Here is a 23,407-nt window from a genome sequence, read left to right on the forward strand (position 1 = left end):
ATGCACTAGACGTAATAAGTAAATCTATTCAAGGATTATCACTCTCAAGTTAGTCCTGACTCCCCACTCCCACCCACCGCCAACATAGACTTCTTTTTTTTTTCCCAGTATAAGATTTGTTTCTTTGATCTCAACTTCCAGGACTTCCTTTTTTTTTTTTTTAGGAGATATATTATTTTGCCTGCCCACCGCAGAAATGGGAAAGGAAGGAACAATATAGCTAAAAGGGGAGAAATGTCCAAAATGTATTCTGCAGTTCTCTGAATGTACACAAAGCAGGGTTACTTATCAATTTATAGAAAGAAGGAGACATGAGTCGTGATTTTGTTCAGCTAATGCCTGCAGCCGAATGATTATAGTGAATGACACCTATGAAAATAATTCAGCATTTCAAAGAGTTAAAAGCTACACTGGATAATGGGGTGGAGAGTATGCTGAAAAAATTTGTGGATGACACCAAGCTGGGAGGAGTTGCAAGAACTTTGGAGGACAGGATTAGAATTTAAAATGACCTGGATAAATTGGAGAATTGATCTGAAATCAACCATATGAAATTCAATGAAGACAACTGCAAAGTACTTCACTTGGGAAGGAAAGATGAAACGCCCAATTACAAAACAGGGAATAACTGGCCAGGTGGTAGTGCTGTTGAAAAGGATCTGGGAGTTATTATGGATCACAAATTGAATATAGTCAACAATGTGTTGCAGTTGTGAAAAAGGCTCATATCATTCTGGGGTGTATTAACAAGAGTGTCATACGTTAGACATGGGAGGTAATTGTGCTGCTCTACTCGGCACTGGTGAGGCCTCAGCTGGAGGACTGTGTCCAATCCTGGGTATCACACTTTAGGAAGGATGTGGACAAACTGGAGAGAGTCCAGAGGAGAGCAACAAAAATGAAAAAAAGCTTTAGAAAACCTGACCTGTGAGACAGCATTAGGAACACTGGGCATGTTTAGTCTTGAGAAAAGAAAACTGAGTGAGGGGAGGGAGAGAACTTGATAAGTCTTCAAATATGATAAGGACTGTTATAAAGACGATGGTGATCAATTGTTCTCCTCATCCACTGAAGGTAGGACAAGAAGTAGTAGGCTTAATCTGCAGCAAGGGAGATTTAGGTTAGATATTAGGAAAAACTTTCCAACTGTAAGGGTCGTTCAGTACTGGAATAGGCTTCCAAGGGAGGTTGTGGAATCCCCATCGTGAGAGGTTTTTAAGAACAGATTAGACAAACAGGTGGTCTAGGTCAAGATGATCTAGGTTTATTTGGTCCTGCCTCTGCACAAGGGGCTGGACTTGATGACCTCTCTAGGTCCTTTCCAGCCCTACATTTCTATAACTTCTGTGATTTCTCTGTAAAGTTTCAGAGGATGTAAAAATGTGCTTGTTTGTAACAGAATATTACTCCAGCTCACTGGCCTGATTCACTACTTCGTTGATTTAATTGGAGTTACATCACTGTAGAACTGGTGTAACATAATGGCAAATCTGCTCCATTGTGTTTGCTTGTGGCCTTGGTCTTCATTGTATGAAAAAGTGTGCCTTTTGTGGTGGTTGAATGCTTTTTCTTTTGAAACCAGTTTGAAGCATTAATTGCTTATTTAGGTCCCCAATCCTATGTAGGGATCTGCTACCACAGATTCCAGTGTCCCACTGGCTAGCTGATTCTGTTGTAGGATTAGCACATTAGAACGCTCATTAATGTGTTATGCTTTGTAGCTCTATGCAGAGAAATCCTTTATTTCCTCCACTTTATTTTGCCATTACCTTTCATTGTGTTCCCTCTAGCAGATCCCCTTTGAATTGCCATTCCTAGCTGTAAGATTTACTGGAAAGAATTAGTAATATTTATCACATCAGGGTTAGCCTTGGGACTGGTTTTCTTTGCCTCTAGTTTGTGCGTATGTTTTAATTGCTCACTGTCATCTCTATAAGTTTGGTAAAGTCTTGTAGGATGGTAAGCACACTGTTATTTTCATGTCCTTGGGCCCTGCATGGCTTGGATTTGGCCTGCAGACTCTTTATTACTGGCAATGATGCACGAGCCCGAAAGAACCCTGCTTAGTTTTCAGAGCTTAGGCTGTATATGAAACACTGGCAGTTGGAAGGACCATCATTTTCCTTCTAAACAAAGCCAAGTTTGATCTGGAAATCACTGAAGCAACAAGCATTGGCCCCCCACAGTGCTGTTTTTACAGAATCACTTCTCAGTAGAACCACACTTCAAAGGCCTTATTCAAACCCACTGAGGTCAAAGAGTTTCAGTGGCCTTTGGCTCAAGCCCTAGAATAGGAGGGAAGGCTTAATAGTTACAGTACAGCAAAGAGGGGCAGGAGATCTCAGTTCTGTTCCCAGCTCTGCCTCAGTCTTGCTGTGTGACCCTGGATAAGTCACTTAGGCCCTGACCCTGCACCACAGAAGTCAATGGTAGTTCTGCCAATGTCTTCAAAGGCACAAGATGAGGCCCTTCATCTCTCTGTGCTTCTGTAGAGTGGGGATAATACTTCCCTGCTTCACAGTGGCAGCGGCGGGGGTGTGTGTGCGCGGATGTAGGTAAAGTGCCTTGAGATCCTCTGACGAAAAGTGCTGTAGGAAGAGTGTTGCTATCGGCTGATTTTTAAAAAAACATCTATGGGTGGGTCTTTGAGGGAGATATTTGTGGCCGGAGGGGATGTTGCTCCTTGTTCCAAACTTCTGTCTAATGTTAGAACAAATTGCACATGCTGATGGCCCCTGTCCCTTGCATCTGTGCTGTTGTTGCATCTCAGTCAGCCTCCTCACTCAACACAGATTGAAATGTTACTCTATACACTTGCCTTTACAGGTTATTAATGATCAGTTTGAAAGCAGCTGTCCCATAAAAGCAGACATCAGAAACCATTACATTTACATTATGTACAATTTGCTTTAATATCTGCAAGGTTTTTGACTTTGCTTCAAAAGCAATGTTTTTACAATTATCTATCCATCCATCACGATTGCTTGTTATTCCAGTCCCTCGCTGACCCTGGAGGCAGAATTTTGTCGGGACTTAAAGGGTGCACTGTGCATTGGAGCCTCATCTTCTTCTTTTTCTATCCATGGGGAGAAAATCTTTTATGAATGATGGAGAAAGCCAGCTGTCAAGTGAAACTATTAACTTCTAATGAATTTTATTGTTGCATTTTTTAATAATATCAATAAAATAGTGTTATGCTTAACACGGTCACAGAAATGCACTTCAGTTATCATAAGAGGAAAAAATGCTCAAATATTTTGAAGCAGAAGTGGGTTTTCAAACTCTAGTCCAAGGCATCCAAAGCCTCTGCGAAAAAGCTTCCGAGGAATGTACAGGTTACCTGGGGGCTGGGTGGGGCAATGCCAGTATGCTGGGCTGAGACTCCTGAGATGTTGTGTGGGCAAGTCAGTTTCCCTGTCTGTAAAATAGGGATAATGATCCTGATTTCCTTTATAAGGAGCTTTGAGATCAATTGGTGGAAAATGCCATATAAGAGTTAGGGATCATTTTCAGGTGTATGTTTGGATTTTTAGCTGTTTCCAATCCAGTTTTAGGTGTCTGTGGTGTTTTCATCTTTCCAAAATTTGACAAAGATTACTTGACATTTTCCAACTACTAGTAAAGGTTTTTGTTCAGCTTCATAAACCTGGGGAACCAATTACTTGAAAAGTTTCGCCTTCACTAAAACTACTGTCCTTCTGGTGAAATCCCACCTTCTCTTCAGAGTTTCTTCAGATTTCTTCAAGAGTATTCTCAAGTACTTAACTGAAGACCCATGAGAAAATCACAGGAAAACCTGAGGTCTCACATGGTGGAAGAGCCTGAGAATTGAGAGACCAGGCTCACCTGGGCATTTTGCTAACCTATAAACCTCCAGCCATCAAAGGCTTCCGAGAAGAACTGATAGAAAAGATGACTGACATGGTGATGGAATTCAAGACAGCTCTTGATCTTGATCACCTCAGTTTCCACAGGGATGACACCTCTTATTCAATAACTCCAAACCTCCTAGTTAAAGTTTCCATTTTGGAATTCTCACAGGTATTCTTCAGATCCACACATACAGTTGGTCAGTCCCCGCAACCGGATCCTCAGGCTGGATGTGGACATAAGGGTCCAGGTTCTTGGCTGGTGTAAATTGGGATGCCAGTTTATACCAGCTGAGGATCTAGGTGAAGAAATGCAAGAACCACCTCCCTGCTTTGGTCTGGGCTGTTTTGTCTCATGCCCCATTCCTCTGGAATTCCTCTCGTCAGTGTGTTCAGAGACGCTCCTGCTCTTTGTGGTAATATAAGCATCTCTCTATGAGACTGCCAAGGTCCCATTAACTTTATAAGGAGCTTAGTGTGCTTGTTTATGGGAGAATGCCCCCTTCAGCATTTTCAAAAGTAAGGTAAAAAGTTTTTTGTTTTTAGATGACCTTCTGACTAAACTCTATTGACTTTTCTCTTTGGATTCATTGTAAGTTGCTGTGGGAAGTTTGCATGATGACATGCCTGTGAATTACATGGCATTAGATTATTGATTTAATATAATGCCCTGTTCTTATCCCCATATTCTCTGTTATCCTAATGGGTACAATATGGGTAAGCATTTGCAAGGGAAAATATGTCCCCAGGAGCCCTTAAAAGGCTAGGTATAGCTAAACAACTCAACACAAGCATTTGCTAGCTTAGCTAATGGAGGAGTCAAGAGGGCATGAATGGCTCTGGGTTCTTTGAGTGTTGACTAATGCTTCAGGAACAGTTTTGGCTTCATGATGAGTCCCTGTTCTGTGTGTTTCACAAGCTAAGCGGTCGCCCCTGTGAGTTTAGGCAGGTCAGCTGCAGATCCCTTTCCATGCAGAGGGGGGCAGTGTTTTCTTTACATTTCTAGCGAAAGACGTGCATAGCGGTGGCTTGATAGTGCTCTGGAGTGAAATCTTGCTGTAGCTGTTACATCTTGCTCCCTCTCAGTAAGATTTTGGTGGGGAACCAGGTGAAGAAAGAGGAACCCTAGTGCCTGCTGAGAAACAAAGTTAGTTAAGTCGTTGGCTGTTATGAAAGCAGCTCTGTGATCGTGAGGAGGAGAATGAGCAAGAGGACACTGGGACTATCATCAAGGTGACACCGTCATACTCTGAAGACTCTGTGTAGGATTCTGAAAGAGGACTCACAGAGTAATGTACCTAACTCACATTGATTTTCAATGAGAGTTGAATGCCTCACTCCTTTAGGCCTCCTTGAAAATGCCAGCCAGTACACTCCTGCAGCTGAAATCGCATCCTAGATAAGGTGCGGGGAGGAGTGGTGTGAAGGGGTCAAGCAGAAGTAAAAAGACAAATATCGGTGCCGGGGTGATAGCGGGGGGCCATTCAGAACTATAAGGAGAATACTCTGCTCCTTTTCCTTCTTAGCCAAAAGGGAGCCTGCTGTGAAAAATCTATATAACCTTTTACAGTACAAAGTACCTTTGTTCTTCCTTTTCTCTGCCACTTGTTCCCCGCGGTCCTTCAAATTCACCACAAGCCGTTGGCTTTCTGGGGTAAGTCAATAGTGTGAGTGTTCTTTGAGCTCCGCACATTCAAAGTATCGAGGGTGAATATAGGACTGATTTCTCAGGAAGCAACAGCTGAATTAAAGGAACTGTTTTAACACATAGGAACAAACACAGCAAGCCTGTAAAGAGGAGAAAAACATGTCGTCACCCAGCTCTATAGGCACTTACACCTTTTAAATGTCTTTGGACTTTTCCAACATGAGAACAAAAAATTATTTAGATGAGAGTCTGGTTAATTGCACTCGGGAGGTACTTTTCTCTCTGTTAGTCTGCATTTATCGCATTTACCTACCACAGATATTTATTCCATGCTCATCGCTAGAGTATTTCAGTGCCTGGTGTATTTGTCTATTTATTGCACCTAGCCAACAATTATCACCGTCCAGCACAGACACTTGGAGACAGTAGGACACTAATATTGTAGGGTGAGTAAATTAATTACTAGGTGAATAGGGGGAGCATGAGAAATTAGTGAAACCTACTGCTGCTAATTTTAGTGCTTAAGGAGGGTGTACATAGATGCTCATGATCTTACTTCTTTAAAAAAAAAACAAAAAAAACTATCCCACATAAATTACATACAACATACCAACATATATAATCATATGTATGGAACCTTAGTCCCTGATCCCGCCATAAACTCTGCAGGATAAGACATCTGGGATCATGCCAACCACCTCTGACTTCGGGGGGAATACATGGGGGTACAGGTTCTATCCACTCTGAGTTCATTGCAGGATCAAGGCCTTAGCATACTACAAATATATGGCATTACACAGAGTGTAGTGTGAAGCTTTGCGTGATATTTTATTAGTTCTTTTCGTACACAGGATTCTGAAGCACACAATACACTAACCCTTGCATGCTGTGTATGCAGGATGGATGAGGTTTTCCATTGTGAATCATGGCACACTACAAGCATTACTTGATCTTTACTATCAAGAAACATATGTTCTTAGAAAAAGCAATTTCATAATCTTAGCCATAACATTTGTTCTCCTTTCCCTTTGGTTGTTAGGTCCCTATCTGTAAGATTGCGTCTTTGGGCCCGGGGCTGTGTCTTCTATGTTCTTAGGGTTTTATATTGCCTTTCATAGGGTTTTACGCTGCCGGCCATTACCATAGGGGTGCTCAGTACTCTTTAGGCACTAAATAAATAAATAAACAATATCGACCCAAAGTGCATGCACCACACTGCTTAAAAAGTTCATGACGCAAAATACTAGCACCTTATGCCAGAGTTTCAGGGAATGAAATATGTAGTAGGTTAGGGGATGAAGTATGCAGCTACCTGAATGATCTGAAATACTGTGTACTCCCTGCATTAAATTTTGTCCTCGGCTGCACGTGCACAGAGCTTCCCCTGAATTCAGGGAGACTTGTGCATGTGTAACCAGGGGAAGAATTCAGACTGAGATTTTCAAAGGAGCCTAAGGGAGTTAGGCATCCCTATCCCAATGGAAATGGGTGCTTAACTCTCTTAGGCTCCTTTGAAAATCCCAGCCTCATTCTTTAGAATCAAAACACTGCAATTCTCAATGAAAGTTTCAGGAGAGACAAAGGACAGAAATCTCATTATTACATTTCTTTCAAGACGGCCATCATTTCCCTGGTAATTTTCTGAATTACTGTAATGAGGATTAATTTGGCTTCCAGGGTACCTTGCGTTGTCCTTATATATGTACAAAAGGTTTGTTGTAAAACCTTTTGAAGCTCTCAAGGTTCAGGGGAAGGTCAGGAGCCATTAATTGGTGTGCTGCTGAAAAAGAGGTTTGTAAGGCTGGCTAATCCTTTTGGGAGTGCCGGGTGGGAAAACCTGGGCAATGTGAACCGCAGGAGAAAATTGATCCACTTGCTCCGATCATGCTCTTATGGGGGCATAGAATCTGTACAGCCAGCAGCATCCTTTTTAGAAAGATTAATCTTAGAAAGAAAAAAAAAAGTGCCTTTTTTTTTTTTTTTTTTTAAGGAGAGAGCTTTGAACTATATTCGCCCATTAAGTGGGAAGTGGGGAGGACACCTGAATTCATCAAAAGGCAGCTCAAGAACGTTCAAGCAGTGTGCGCGCTGTCTGATGCTAAGTAAAAAGCTGCAGCACCACAGTGCCTGAAAATAACACAGAGTAAAAATGGGGGAGGAGGTGGGCCTAATATTTGCTGATAATGCCTCTTGCAAACCTTCAAAAGAACAGTCTTAGCCCCTGATCCCCTTTTGCTCTGAATGAGAGTTGTGCATGCAAAGAGCTCATACTGTTACTTTTCCGAAATATATTCCTTGTGCTCTCTCAGTGCCGTTGTCTCTGAGCAGGGCTGTTTTGCGAGATGATGGTCAGAAGCCTCCTTCATTGGTACCCGCTGTTTCTTTTCTCTTTAGACTGTCATCCTTTGTGCCACCAGTGCGTGGCTGATCTCCACGACACGGGCAGCATCTGCTTGAAGTGTCAGAATGCCCGTCACTTGCTGCTGAGGGATCGCTGTGTTCCTGACTGTCCCGTGGGATCCTATGCAGAAAGCGGAGTTTGTAAAAGTGAGTAACACCTGGAGGTGGAGCTTAGTGGTGAGATCTGCCCAGCTGCTCCCTTGGAATTGCTTCTCTTGAGAGGCCAGTGGACAGGGCGCTGAGCTAGATTTCAGGAAATCTCTGTTTCAAGCGTGGCTGTGCAAGTCGCTGCACTTCTCTGTCCTCCTGTTTCCCTCTCCCGCCCTTTGTCTGTTGTTAAATGGGAAGCTGTCTTTGAGGTAGGGACCGTATGTCTTTGTACTGTGCCTAGCACCATGGAGCACCCAAGCACTGCTATTACACAAATAATACTAGTTAATATACCGCAGATAGCAGGAAGTTTGTGGGGAGAAGGGGGGTGGGAGTGTGGTTCTGTGTCAGTCTTGTGAAGGGTCCCCGCCTCATCCATTCAGTTTTGGCTGATGCAGTGATGTCACTTCTGGGGGGTGTTTTCAGGTAGATGGGACTCAAAGATTTTCCATATTCAAGGAACACGTTAAAGAGGGGTCACTTCAGATGTCCTTCGCTAAGCTGCTATGTCTCTTCTGCTCTTGTGGTGGTAGCACAATTTTAGGAGCTTGATTGTCCAGGGGAGCTTCTAGGCATGTGCCAAGAGGAGAAAAAACAAATTCTGTTCACTAAGACGGGAACTACTGGTACAGAGGGACACTAAACACTATGGTGAAATCCAGGCCCCACTGAAGTTAATGGCAAAACTCTCACTGACTTCACTCTGTGTATAGATGTCAACTGGGCACAGGACCCTGCATTAGTCTACGGTAGGATCTCAAATGAGGAAGGTTGTTACATCGTGAAGCGGGATCTTTTATCTGTGCTCTTAGGAATTCAACAGAAAACCTGCCACCGGAAGCTGAGTATTATCCCAGTTTTTAGAATTTCCTTGCAGTTGACTGAGGCTCTCGCTGAATCAGCATTGCCAGAGACAGTAATTCCTGTCTGTCCCAGAGAGAAAGAGCCAGCTCCAGAAAAGCTAGTCTGACTCCTCAGTTTGTGGGGGTAGTGTGTTGTCGGCGGTCAGCCAGCAGTGTTGGTAGTAGCATTCTGATGGTGCCTTGTGCCTTCTGGTCCATTAGCCCTTTTTTGCCCATCATGGTACCTGCTGGTGCTTGAGTGGCTCTTTTTTTGCAGGCTTCTTCATACCATTTTGCCTTTCTCTGCCTTTCTCAAGAGGACATAAATTCATTTCCTATGAGAACTCCAGGATGTCCACCCAGAGCTTGTCAAAGCCCAGTTCATCTTACATGAGACAAAGTATATTAGGGATTGATAGACGAGAAAGAGACCAAAAGAAGAAACATTATATATTTAAATGTCCGATCTGGCCTCTTTGCATGAGATGGGCACTGCCTAATCCAGACTAAATGTACAAGATCAGCATTGCAAAAACTTCTCTCTACTGGCCCAAGATTTAGTTGCAAGGTCGCTGTATCATTACTTACCTAGCTCCACACTGACAGAAATATTAACTGTGTTTCTTAGCTTTGTCTTAGCCTTCTGGGTAGTGTGTTTCACCCGGTAGCGCTATAATATGTCATCTAGTGGGGCATGCCTCTTGGAGGGAGGGGGGAATTCCTTCCTCCTGGAAAGCCAAGTTTAGATAGAGCATTTCTGCCTTTGGGTGTAAAGGTTTCATGAATTACCCAAAACGTTCTGTTGTTCAAGCTATGTCAAAGTGCATATTAAATTTAGGGTGAGCTTTTAAGATCCCTAACATTGCCTTGGGCCAAATTCAACCTTGAATAAGGTGGGTATCTCCATGGATTTCTCTGTCCACTTAGTCAGTGATGGATCTGGCCCTTTACATTTAATGAGGGCACAGTTCTTTACTTACAGGACAGTCAGGAAAGCAAGAAATCCCACAGCGAGAACATGTGTGCGTGTAGGAATGGTGGGTGCTCTGCACTCTGAGGATCAGTCCGGTGATGTGCTCTTGTAAAGAACCTTTACAGTCCTGCTTGAAGATTTGCTTTTGCGTGAATGGTATTTTCATTCTTTTTGCCCTCTCAGAGTGTCATCCCTCGTGCAAAACCTGCAGTGGCGGAGGTCCTTTCTCCTGCTCTTCCTGTTACTCCAGCCTCGTTTTGTCCCACACTGGCATGTGTACCTCAGCCTGTTTCCTGGGATACTACAGGGATGAGAGCTGGACCTGCAAACGTAAGTGTCTCCTGCCAAACACTCCCTCCTCTTCAGAGTGCCCTTGCAAATGGTTTCTTGGTTTCTTGATCCAGTCTGTCCCATCATGAAAAGCTTGTAACTGTCAGGAAAATGCTGTTGGTGACATTATGAAGACCTTGAACTAGACTTAATAATTAAGGAGCATCGCTATACATGCAACAGTGACTATACAGAACAAGGGCCTAATTGCCTACTGCCTTGTACAGGTCTGGTCATTTATGCCAGTGCAAAATGCTACCATTCTGATTGGGCAGATTTCTGCAAGGTGCTTAGCACTCTAGCTACAATCCAGCAAAGCTCTTAAACATGTACTTAACTTCAAGCATGTAAATAGTCCCATTTGCTTTAGTGAGTCAGTCCAAGTATGTGTTTCAGTACTTTGCTGGGTTGGGACCAGACTGCTCAGCAGGATCGAAGCTTATGAACACAAAGTGGATTCCACTCTTACTAACTTCTCCAGAAAACCCGCTTTCCAAGTAGAAGGGCTTGCCAAGCCTCAGTGTTGTGCCAAACTCATGGATAGTCTTCTGTGAATGTCCTAAAATATCTGTTTCTCCCCTTGGGCTGTCCATTCACTAGTCCAGTCACAAGTCCTTGCCGAATACAGTTCTAACACCCAAACTTGAGTGAGACATTTATTTCTGTAAACAGTCTCATTCCAACCACACGTCTCATCTCCCAGTTTGCAAATAACTTCTTTATTGTATGTAAAATTTGTGGCTGGTGAAAACTAATGAGAGCCTTATGGCAGAGTGTGTTGATGTATAGAATTTGTGTAATTTCAGGGGGCACTCAGACCTGTTCAGGTGCAATGTTAGTGATAACTCATCTAGAAGTAGATTGATCTGCTCTGTTGGACAACTACCAGGTAGAGATAACAAAAGTTTAATCAGAATCTTTGGTCTCTTTCCCTCCTCCCCTATTTGTTTTGATTTCACTACACTTTTGAAGAACTCATAGTTTTGAAAATACCTTAGATTAAATCAAAGGAATGTGAAGTAGAGCTATGTACTCCTTTGCTCTCGATATGTCTACTGGAGTATTTGTAGAGAAACGACGACACAAACTTAAGAAGCTTTTCACAAAAGTGGTATGCATCTAAAAACATTGTTGCAGAGCAGTGCTGATAAAAGAAATGGCATGTACTTGTTTTTAAATGCAGCTTTTGTTTTCCCCTTTGGGAGCAGTCTTTTTGGATCGTGTGACCACGACGTGTTTTGAACTCCACAAATCTTTTATCATTCATGGGTCTTCTAATTCATGGCTCTTTTATCTAAAGATACTTCACAAAAACTAAATTAATGATCACCACACCTTTGTAAGGACCGATGAAATGAGACAAGTGCTGGTGCATTTATAAATAGGTATTAGATTCTTTAAATAGACTTTTCTTTAGGGTACGTCTACGTTACCGCTAGAGGTGTAATTTCAGATTGATGTACACAGGGTAGCTTTGACTGAGCTAGCTTGCCAAAAATAGCAGTGTAGCCATGGCAACATAGTTTAGCTGCCCAATTACAATCCGATCCTTGACCCTAGGTAAGTAGTCAGGTGGCTAGCCTGAACTGTCGCCCACACTGCTGGGGCCACACTGCTGTTCTGAGTGCCCTTCATCAAAGCCAGTTCATGTACATCTACCCAACCTGGAAATGACACTTCCAGCTGCAAGGTACATGTATCCTTGGAGACACGTTCTCTCCCAGGAGCTGCAGAGTTGTATGACATTTTTGGACCATATAGCAACAAATTATTAGCTCAGATGTCACAAGTGACAAAATGGGTGGTTTCTCCTAGTTTCAACAAGACACCAGAAAAAAATAGGTATTTACAGCTAATCTGTGCTTTGAGTTTTTTGGATTTAGAACTCAAAGTGAACTTGAACCAAGAACAAGTGCACATACACCCCCCTAAATAAGAACCATTGAGTTTCATAGATCTCTACTTTCCAGCCACACTGAACTCATTCTCAAGCCCGTGAGAACTTTTGACCATAAAAACAACCAGTCGAGCTTGATCCTTTGGACTTATGGGGCCATATTTCCAGAAATGTGCCAGTTTGATTGTATGCATAAAATTGTACTTGTATTTTAATGAGCAAATGCCAGGATTGTGTTTGAGAATTGTGTGCTCAAAGAACCAGTTCTGTTTCGAGCTGACCGTTTGTACGCATAATTGTTGCATTTGCTAGCACGGCTTTGGTAACTGTACATGCAAGTTAGGTGTGCAAATCCACATGATTTTTGCATGTGTGTTTCTGAAAATATGGCTTTTGATGTGCACTGTACCACTCCAAGTGATCGCTCACCGTTAAGAGTACGGCAGGTCAGTGCCATAGTGGACTCTCTCTGTACATCGGCTAGGTGCTATGAGGGGTACGTCTACATGGCAGAAAAGACCTGTAGCAGCAAGACTCAGAGCCTGGGTCAACTGGCTTGGGCTTGCACTGCAGGGCTAAAAATAGCCGTGCGGACGTTTGGGCTTGGGCTGGAGCCTGGTCTCTGAAAGCTGATGAGGTGGGGAGGGTCTCCAGTCTGAGGCCAAACATCTACACGGCTATTTTAGCCACCCCCCGCGCGAGCTCTGTGAGCTCGGATCAGTTGACCCAGGCTCTGAGATTCACTGCTGTGTTTTTTTTTGTCTGTGGAGACGTACCCAAAGTTGCTTTCCACTCTTTTGTAGCACTTTGCTATTAAAGCTTTGCTGTGGGATCATAGAAACATAGAATATCAGGGTTGGAAGGGACCTCAGGAGGTCATCTAGTCCAACCCCTTGCTCAAAGCAGGACCAATCCCCAGCTAAATCATCCCAGCCAGGGCTTTGTCAAGCCAGGCCTTAAAAACCTCCAAGGATGGAGATTTCACCACCTCCCTAGGTAACCCATTCCAGTCCTTCACCACCCTCCTAGTGTAATACTTTTTCCTAGGATCCACCCTAGACCTTCCCCACTGCAACTTGAGACCATTGCTCCTTGTTCTGTCAAGGATAGCCAAGAGCTGTGCCATTCATGTTGAATGCACCTGCATCATGCTGAGAAATTCAGACTCCCAACATCCTGGAGCGAAATATTTTGAACCTCTGGGTGTTGCACCTTGTCCAGCTGAACCGTCAGATTTTGCTTCCTGTTTCTGTAAACTCCACGACATCCCACATTTCGAGCAAAATATAAAACACTTGGTGAAACACTTAGGTAAAATTCTATGGCCTGTGTTATGCAGAGGTTAGACTAGATGATCCTGATGGTTCCTTCTGGCCTTCAGAACTCTGAGTCTATGAATAAAAACTGACGGGTTAAATTTAAGTTACTCAAGGTGAAAGAGAAAAATGCTTTAAGAACACCTGGATACAGGGATTTGAATTCCAAGTTCGACCCTGGTGGTTCATCAGATTATTAGTACGCAAACTTTGTCCATCTGGGAGAAAGCAATATTTTAAATTGCTCTCAAGTGGCAAGCCAGGCCTTAAAAACCTCCAAGGATTGGTAGACACTCAGAGCAACATTAAGTCCTATGTGGAGATATGTCCAGAACTCCCTTTTGGATAGATGGAGCGTAGCCATGAAGCGGGGCCTGGGGATAGTAAGCAGGGAAAGCTATGAAGAGTTACCCCAGCAGATTCTGCAAGAGAACATTGAATAGTGGAGCTTCAGGTAAATCTAACCTCATTTGGCTAGTGCTTCAGTAATTGCAGTGATTTTTTTTGTTCTTAATTTCTCTACAGCTTGCAGTGTCCAGTGTTTGGGTTGTGAGTCGGCCATGGGTTGTACATCATGCAGAGACTCAGCCAAGGTTCTGTTGTTTGGTGAATGCCAGTATGAAAGCTGCACTCAGCAGTATTATCTTGATTTCTCCACCAAGACTTGCAGAGGTGAAAAACGCATATTTTCTATTTAAAAATAACATTTAGGATGGCTGCAGAATGGTCTGCCTAGGGGGTCTATTACTGAACAGATTTTTTTCTGTTATCTTTTTTTCAGCCGTCCTCTGTCACATACTTCAGTTTTCACTTAAAAAAAAAAAATAAAAAAAAAATTCCCAAGATTATTGCAAACCCTTCCTTTGTAAATGATTTAGTAAGTGAGCCATCAAACTTTCCAAGGGTCGAGTTTAGCAATTCTTTCAGTCGCCACTCAATGGAATAATGAATGAGGTTAACATTTTAAATCTTTTTGTCTTGACTGCATGTAGGATCTTGTATATTGACCTGAGTATCTCTGGCTTATAAATACTACATCCCTGACCAACAACAACAAATATTGAGAAAGATTTAGAAGACTTGAGAGATTTCCAAAACTCTCCTAGATAATATTCCTTACTGGAAATGTAGTTTGAGTACGATGTAGCTTTATCGTCTACCACCACCATTCAAAGCACTATTGCAAATCAATTGTTATTAGATAGTTATTTCTGACTGGCTCTCTCTATGCTTCGTTTAACTAGGCAGTGAGAGTCTGATGATATTTTAGTACTGTAGAGAAGCAGTGTATAGGGCACTGGACTGAGACTGTTCTACCTGACTCTGCCACAGATCTACCATGTGACACTGGGCAAGTCACCTCACCGTCATAGGCCTTTGTTTCCCCTCCTCCTCATTGTCCATCTTGTCTACTTAGACTATAAGCTTTTGAGAGCGGGGATTGTCTTGAATGATGTATTTGTACAGGGCCTAGCACCACGATGCCCCCGATCGAGGTGCTACTGTACTATAAATAATAATATTATAGGTCATATTATGCCCTGGCGGACACGGACACATGCACACTGTCTCCACTAAAGGCAGCAGGAGCCATGCCTGGGAATCTGCAGGTGGAATTGGGCCTAACTGTATTTGCTATGTTTCTGGCCTGAGGACTCTCTTCAATGAGTGACCTTCCTCTTTGGTTAGTTTGAATTGGGAAAGCTTTCGGCATCCTAGCAGTCCCAGGCTGTGCAAGATAAGAGATTGAGGGTTTATGTGGATAAATACTAATGCTTAGCATTGGCAGATAAGGACCTACTGGTGCCTAAGGGACAAGAGCAGACTTCTCTGGCTGCAAAGCTGCATCACTGATAAGCAGGTCCAAACACTGAACAATACCTGTGTTTAACGTAATTAGGGAATGTGAAGCCAAAGAGGGGAATTCCTGTTGTTAGAAGAAGGCCCCATATTAGAAGTCTTTCTTATTTTACATCTATTACACTGTCCTTGCTTTACCCTTCGCTGCTAGGGATTAGGCTTCCACAGCGGATAGCTGCCTAATGTGTTAAACGCGTGTACAGTGCTGGATGTGCACGCAGATGTTTTGGCGTTTTCTTGATTCCAGAGTGTGACTGGAGCTGTAATGCTTGTAAAGGCCCCGCAAGGACTGACTGTCTGCAGTGCATGGATGGCTACATTCTGCAGGATGGGGCCTGTGTTGAACAGTGCCCGTTAGCTTTCTACAGGGAATCAGACACATGCCAACGTAAGTCTCTGTGAAACTGCTTCTAGCTATCACTACGGTGCCATGCTTTCCTAGTTCGTTTTCCAGTCTCTCTCTAATTCTCATTTGTGTGTACAGCAAGTTTTTGATTCTGAAGGCATGCCCTAACGTCAGCCTCCAAACCCCCTACACGCAATGTGTCTCTTTAGACATATAGGTATTAATGTCGTAGACCTAGCCATATCTCGCTTTTGTGCAGGCAGCCATAAAAGGTCTAGTTGCTAGTACGTAGATTGTAGTTAATTGTTTTGGTTTTACAAATGTTTTTCAGGATGTGATGACCATTGCCTCCAGTGTCACCATCCAAATGAGTGCACTCGTTGTGAAGCTCCCTTTTTCCTCTTGCAAACACACTGTGTCCTGGACTGCGGGAAGCGATATTATGCAGACCGTGCAGAACAGAAATGCAGAGGTGAACAGAACTGGGTGTGAGAAGGTGGGATGGGATTGAGGGTGCAACTCTTTAAACACTGTGAACTGTTAATTCTCACATGGTGGCTTAGGCAAACAGAGAGCACCATTGACATGCAGTGATATGAAAGTCATTACTGACTAGGTGAAATCAGATTGAGAATTAAGGAATAGGCTATGCCTACCCTAGAACCTTACGGTGAGTTTGGATAGAGTGAAATTCCATGCAAACAGCAACTCTGGTTTTAGCGAACCTCTACTTATGACATTTGCCCATAATGAAAATAATATTCACTGTTATGTAATAGATCCACTCTGTTATAGCTTTCTCCTGTACATTCAGATTAGCTAGTTGTGCAGGATCTGAGTGCACGGCCAGATTTTTCAGATGTGCAGAGCTAACCATGGTTCCACTTAAAACATTCTTCTGTTTTGAAAGATTGTCAGTGTGAGAGAGCTTTCCTATGTTAAATGGGGGAATACTAGTAGGACCAGCAATGAATCTCACACTGGTAAAAGCTTCCTACCAAGGACACCACTCTCTCTGTATTTGTGAATGGGTGTGTTAGCCCTTGTAGATACAATTTGGGTCATTTTTTACCATTAGGCAAGGGAGTAATGGGAGTAGTTGTTTCCTAATCTAAGAACTGGGACACCTGCACATATCAGTTCTTGCATTGTTTGTGGTGCCTGATGAGGTCGTGCCTTCCCATCCATCTCAGCTTGCCCCGTGGGATGCTTGGAGTGTGACAATGCCAGTGAGTGCCACCTCTGTGATGCCACCATGTTTCTGAAGAACAAGCTTTGTGTTTCTTACTGTGGTCATGGTTTTTATGGCAACACCAGGACCAGAGAGTGTGAAGGTGAGTTCCTCCCATGGTGGATAAGGGAACTTAACTGGTGTTTTTCTGACAGGTTTTTGGGTCGAGAGGTAGCACTTGTTTAGTAGTATTTTTGAAACTCAAGTTTTGTACAAATGCTCCGTGCTGTTCACAGACTGGCTATTAAAAGGAGTAGAAAGCTAGTTCTCTGTAATGTTTCTTTTCAGGAAAATGCATGCAGCTGGCATTCCAAGTAAAGTTAATTTGTATAGTTAGGGATAATTCTCTTCAGCTGCAACATGTTCCCCGCAGCCCCGTCTCCCATCATTAGTGGATGCAGAATAAAACCATGTGGGAAAAATACATTACTGAGGCAACAATGATACATAGCATTTTATATGTACAAAGCACCATGTAGACATGAACTAATTAATAACTCTGTAGGGTAGGTCAGTAAGGGTTGTTGTTCCCATTTTACAGATAGGGATACTGAGATAAGAAGTGTCTTGTCTGAGCCCTCACAATCTGTGGCAGAACCTGGATTAGAAATCGGTCCCTCCTGATACTCCACTCTGTGGTCATTCCTCTAGACCACTGTGTCGTCCAGTAATGAGAGTTACATTACGTGAGTCTGGTCTAGTTTCTAGCAGAGGGCAGCAGCAAACATGCACGTCTTAGGAGGACAGAGAGACAAATAAACATTGCCTCTGATTATGTAGTGAGAGCATGTCTTAGGTATTAATGACGTTTTTCCCTTGTTTCTAGCCAATACAGATATGTCTGCTCCCCAGGTGAATGGTTCACTCACAGTGGGGATTGGTGGGGTAAAGCCACTAGACTTGTCCTTCATGGATGCACGTTACCTGGGTGACCAAGATGGAGAGCTGCTGTTCCATATGGTCCGCTCTCCCACCAATGGCAGGCTAGTGATAATGGAGAATGGGAAAGATGTGCAACTGGACAAGGGTGACCGCTTCAGTTGGAAGGATGTGAAGGAGAAGAGAGTCCGCTTTGTGCACAGCAAAGAGAAATCCAGGTGACTGAGTGTGTCTTTGTTTTGATCTCTTGGCCTCACAACGATGGATGCGTCTCGAAGAGTTACTCACCTGTGAGGCGCATTGCAATGTTTCCATCACAGCACCAAAGTTGCTGTAACATGGTATCACAGGCTGCACATTTCACTCCGTGTTTAGAATAGGAGAGAACTATGCTCCAGTTCCCGTTTAATTGAATGAGAGTTTGCTGTTGGATTCAGTGGGAGCAAGTGTAGCTCCCATGCTTGGGATACGGTGATGGTGGTGGTAAATGTTGATGTTTTAAGGGTGGTTGTGGTACATAGTTATTTGATACCGACAGGAAAATATTCAAATAATTATGTAGATCCACATCCCAGCATGACCTGCGCTCAGCCACTGCTGACGTCATGCTCTCGCTTTTTAGGTCCTGACAGTATGTTCCCTTACTTCATGTATAGTACCTGGGTGTGTTCAGATCTGTAACGTTTGAGGAAATTGCATCTACTGACTGCCACTCATATGTGCCTGAATGAGACTGAGCGCCAAATTCCCCACTCGGTTACACCACCCTGCAACCAGAGTAAGCTCTAGTGTGTGGGCTGGAATCAGTGGAGTTATTCCAGTTTTACACCTGTGTAACTAAGAGCAGAATTTGGCCCATTGTTGTCAATAATAATTTTTTACTTTCAGAGCGCTCTTCATGTCAGAATCTCAAAGCACTTAAAAATGTAAGCTAATTCTGACTAGAGAAGGGGCAGGAGCATGTGGTTTTCTGTTGAGCTAGAGATTTCTTTCTGCGTGGTCTTCAAAAAGTCACTTCAGTGCTTTTGAAAATTCCACCCAGTATTCTTTAAGAGTGACTAGTTTATTGAATTTTGGACATACTGGTTTACTGTGGATAATAATAGGCAAAGGGAAATTGGAGTATATTATGTACTGTGAATGCACTTTACTAAAGATACTATATAAACCTAATTGCAGAAGTATTAAGTTCACCTGCCACTAATCTACTCATTCCTCTTTGAGTATATAATATTTTATCTTTCTTCTGTTCCACAAGCACATTTCATCCATTAATATTATTCTGTTTTTACGGGGGGGACTTGTTTAGGAAAGGTCAGTTTTCCTTGAAGGTCAGCGATCAGCGGTTCTTCTCCCAGTTAGCGATGATCACCGTGCAAGCACTGTCAACACAGGTAATATAACAAAGCTGAAGAAATCCCTGATTTTTTTATATAGATTTTAAATCTTTTAAAATTTTAAAAGAGAAACTTGGTATGTTGTAACAATAACAAATGAACTTGAGCAAAACTCAGTCGATCTGAATTTCTTCAGGCCAAAGAGGATTTTCCAGAGACACACAGGGCTGGATTCTCCTCTCATTTACACGGGTGTGAATTAGGAGAAGCTCCACTTAAATTAATAGAATTACACCATGTAAAAACAGTTTAAGTGAGAGCAGAATTTGGGCCACTGAGGACTGTAGTGCTGTGCACAATTATTATGGTATAGCAGAACGGCAGCTCTTCTAACGTTAAGGTTGAGAGTCACTTACTGTTTAAAATACTCTTACAGTTAGTGGATGATCTAGACGTTTATTGCACTTCAACGGAGTCATTATTGATCTCTACAGTAGAATCTTTTGCACTTGAAAGCCTGTAGTAAGAGTGTCTGCTTCCGGGCTGCTGATTAAGTAGACTAGTAGGAACAAACAGAGCAAAAGAGATTTCTAGATTTCTCTGCAGTCATTTATGTACCCCTTAAACTGCTCACCACTTTTACTCATGTTGAGCTTATAGTCCATTGTGTTCCCATTGTATATGATTATTTTACTATCATTATTACTTAATATCTGTAGCCTGCTATTGCCTAGAGGCTTCAACTAAGTTGGGGCCCCATGGTGGTAGGGGCTGTACAAACATATAGCAAAAGAGGTATGCCCCATAGAGCTTAGTCTGAAACACAAAATATAAAAGGTGGATGAGAGAAATAAGTATGTGAAAGGAGGACAGGGTTACAAAATTAATTGGATGTTTTAGCACAGATTAGCTGGGTGCGCAATTCTTAGCCAATCAGTAGTGGTAATCACATCTTATACTCTTATGGGACCTGATTCTCATTTAAACAAAGGCTGTTTTACACCACTCTGGCCAGTGTAAAGGGGAATGAGACTCATGAACTTCAAGTCCTCTTTATACCATCAAAGCAGTGTAAAATAGCCATAGTGTTACTGAGAATCAGAGCTATAGTCTTTTAGTGTTGACTCTTGTCTGCCTGACTCCGCACCCTTAATCATAATGAGTCATTTCAGAAATATATAAAAGTTTCTTTAATCTCTCCAGTTAGGTTCAGATTTCAGGCTGTAGTGCTATGCTGTGTTTTAGGCTAATTATGCAGGACTACAGCCAGCTGCAACACAGCTCCAAAGCAGAAATGTTGGCACATTGAACTACTGACATCCTCACTGTGTATAGCATTGGTGACCATTTTATTTATCTATTTAGTGTTCCTGATAGGGAATAAATCCTCCAGTTTGAGAAGGTTTTTTCTTTTTTGGGGACCCATAGTCTCTTGATCCTGTGAAGTCAGTAGGAATTCAGCACCTCGCAGGGTTGGGCCCTTTAATGGTAACTTGAGGATTTTTTTTTTTTAAATATCTTGATTGTGTTTTCTTAAGCATTATTTTCTATGTGGGCTAAATTAATAGCTTACACAATAACTTACACAACTCAACAGTGCTCCTTACAAGAAAGAACTAGATAACTAATTTGAAACTGGTAAAATCTGGACTGTAACCGGACTTCTTCCCAGGTTGTGTAATGTCTTCGAGATGGAGGTTAGGTACCCCTTTGCCCTGGAGTTAAAGCTGTTGTGTAGCCGGGTTGGTCCAATCTAGAAATAGAATTTGTTTTCCATAAAACATATGTTTGAGCATTATTTGGCGGCCTTGTACTTTGCGCAGCAAGAAAATATTTCATTACAAGCCTAGTCTTACAACTGTTGAAGTCAGTAGTAGAACTCCCATTGGTTTGAGTGGAAGCAGAGTAGAGACTTAGGTGAGCTAGGACTAGAGGTCTAATCCAAAGCCTATTGAAGTCAGTTCCAACTCCAGTGACTTCTAAGGGTCAGGCCCTAGGGTCTGTGTCTGTACAAACACTTCATACACTAGCTGAGGTAAAGAGTTTAAGAATGCTATTGCCTGATTCTTTTGGAGACAATGGGCCAAATTCAGTCCCCGCATAAGGAGACACGATTCCGTTGACTTCAGTGGAAGTTGGACCTACTTATGCCCGTGCCAAATTTAGTCCAAAGTCTGTGCTGCTTAATTCTCATTTTGTCTGCTGGTCAAGAGATCAAAAGCCCAGCCAAGTGGAGGTGGCTTTTTGCTTCAGACTCACTTCTTCACGAGCAGAATAATGAAACCCTGTGCATTCCCATGTTACTCCCTTCAGTCACTTCCACTGAGACACTTCAACATAAGCTGAGTTCTCCCAGCCATTAGGTGTCACATGGAGTCATTTGTCTGTGTGAAGCCATCCCTTTAGATTTCTTTTTAATTTGCATGTCAGGGAATAGATAAGTACCCATAGTCTGTATCATGTGCGTTTGCAGCAGTGTTCCTTATACGACAATATTATCGGTTTAATAACCTTTGTTTTTGAGGAAAAGAGTGGGTCTGAGAAGAAGTGCTGTTCTATAAAGAACCCCTATTTCAGCAGAGGGATATTAAACTAAGATTATTATTTAGTTGTATTATGGTTGTGCCTACAGGTTCCAACCGGGGTGAGAGCCCCATGATGAAAGGCACTATACACACACACAGAACGAAAAGATAGTCTCTGTCCCTAAGAGCTTGAAATTTTAAAGTAGGTGACAATAGACAACAGGTGGAGACAATCTGTGTTTTTTGGCTTTGGGTTTTGATTAGAAAAAAAAAAATCCCTTTTCTAAAGATTCATGTTGCCTGTTTCCTAGATAAAGGGACACTTGAAACCTGAAGAAAACTCACTTATACAGCTACGTAACCGGTTATAATGAAACAGTGATCTGCGTTATATGCCTTTCCCCTAACCTGTCTCTGTCTTATCTGGTAGATTTTAAGCTCTTCAGAGCAGGGATAGTCTGCTGCTCTGTGTTTGTACAGTGCGTAACGCAAGGCGGCCCTGATCTCGGTTGCTGCCTGAGCACTACCATAATAAATATGATTAATAATGATGTTGCCATACCACCTGGGACTACAATTTCATTTGATTACAAAAGCAAAGCGTGGTTGGGCCTGGTCATTACCTGTATGGGAGACCTCCACGGAATGCCTAGGAGCTGCAGAAATGGGAAGTGGTGAATGCAAAAGGCTCTTGGGCTACATCTAGAGCCATTACCCAGTATGTGCAAGAGGAGGCGGCATTGTCTGGTCCATGAAGTTTCAGGTCATATTTTTATGTACGTTTTCCTCCTCATCATAGCCTTTCCTTGATAGGAATGATGCCTTCTCCGTCTTGGTCATTGGGCAAGCGAGAGGGTTGTAACTAGGCACTAGGGCAGCTCTACCAAAATCAAGGGGAAAAGATCTTGAAATCAGTTATTGCTCGGAGTTCCCATTGACTTTAGCAAAACCAGGCCTTGTCCCTTGAGGTTCTTATTGAGCTATCCAAGCAGAGCAGCAAAGGAGATACAGACCGTGAGCAGGTAACTACATTCTTTATGCATAAATGTCCTGAGGCTTTTTGTTCAGCTTGCTGCAGTGTGAGAATCCCACCTTCTAATGTAATTAAATCTGTCTAGATAGTCTAAGTTCTACCCTTCTGGGGAAGCGTGCAGTTAGTGAATTCCTATTGTTTACAAATAGGGGCTTTCCAGCACATGAAGGGAATTAATCTCCCTGCCCCACACCTTACTTCCAGACTTCCATCAGCATTAGAGCACTGTTGTTTAGCAAACAGCTAAGAGCTGTGTTTATGTTTCAGGCCCCCTATGTGCTAAGGAAAGAGGTCCTCTTTATCAGCAGAGGGGATACTGGATCAATAACAAACATGTTGCTTGATATTCGAGACAATGACAATCCCCAGGATGTAGCAGTGGTGGTTTTAGATCCTCCACATCATGGCCAGCTGGTCAAAGCTCCAGGGGACGCAGCTTCTGCAGCCCAAGTATTCCATCTGGATGACCTGGCGAATGGACTCCTACGGTATGCTCACGATGGTTCTGACAGTCGGGATGATACGGTTCTTCTGCAAGTGAATGATGGGCACCACTTCCAGAATATCCTGTTCCACATTAAGATTTCTCCAAAGGTATGTTCCTTTCTGCAGTGGCGAAGCTAGTAGTTTATAAAAGCAGTATATCTGGGGGAGAGGTTAGAGACCAGACATTGCTGACAGGGATGCAGCAAGGGAGGGGCAAAGTGGCAGGTTGGGTTTGGGTTTGCAAAATCTTGTCTGTTGGTGTTTTGGTTTGTAGATCCACAATGG

The 23,407-nt window shown here is 42.8% G+C and overlaps 1 protein-coding gene across 1 annotated transcript in view; it reads left to right on the plus strand.

The window, feature by feature from the left end:
- The window catches only part of FRAS1 (Fraser extracellular matrix complex subunit 1), a 295,924-nt gene that overhangs the window by 169,806 nt on the left and 102,711 nt on the right, over positions 1-23,407 (plus strand). The window contains exons 21-29 of the mRNA XM_074950462.1: positions 7,912-8,064; positions 10,066-10,212; positions 13,951-14,097; positions 15,533-15,673; positions 15,963-16,103; positions 16,825-16,965; positions 17,689-17,959; positions 19,051-19,135; positions 22,904-23,230. Of these exons, the coding sequence (XP_074806563.1) occupies positions 7,912-8,064; positions 10,066-10,212; positions 13,951-14,097; positions 15,533-15,673; positions 15,963-16,103; positions 16,825-16,965; positions 17,689-17,959; positions 19,051-19,135; positions 22,904-23,230 (1,553 nt within the window). The remainder of the gene's footprint in view (positions 1-7,911; positions 8,065-10,065; positions 10,213-13,950; positions 14,098-15,532; positions 15,674-15,962; positions 16,104-16,824; positions 16,966-17,688; positions 17,960-19,050; positions 19,136-22,903; positions 23,231-23,407) is intronic.

This window comes from Natator depressus, chromosome 4 (assembly GCF_965152275.1).
Source record: "Natator depressus isolate rNatDep1 chromosome 4, rNatDep2.hap1, whole genome shotgun sequence".
NCBI lineage: Eukaryota > Metazoa > Chordata > Testudines > Cheloniidae > Natator > Natator depressus.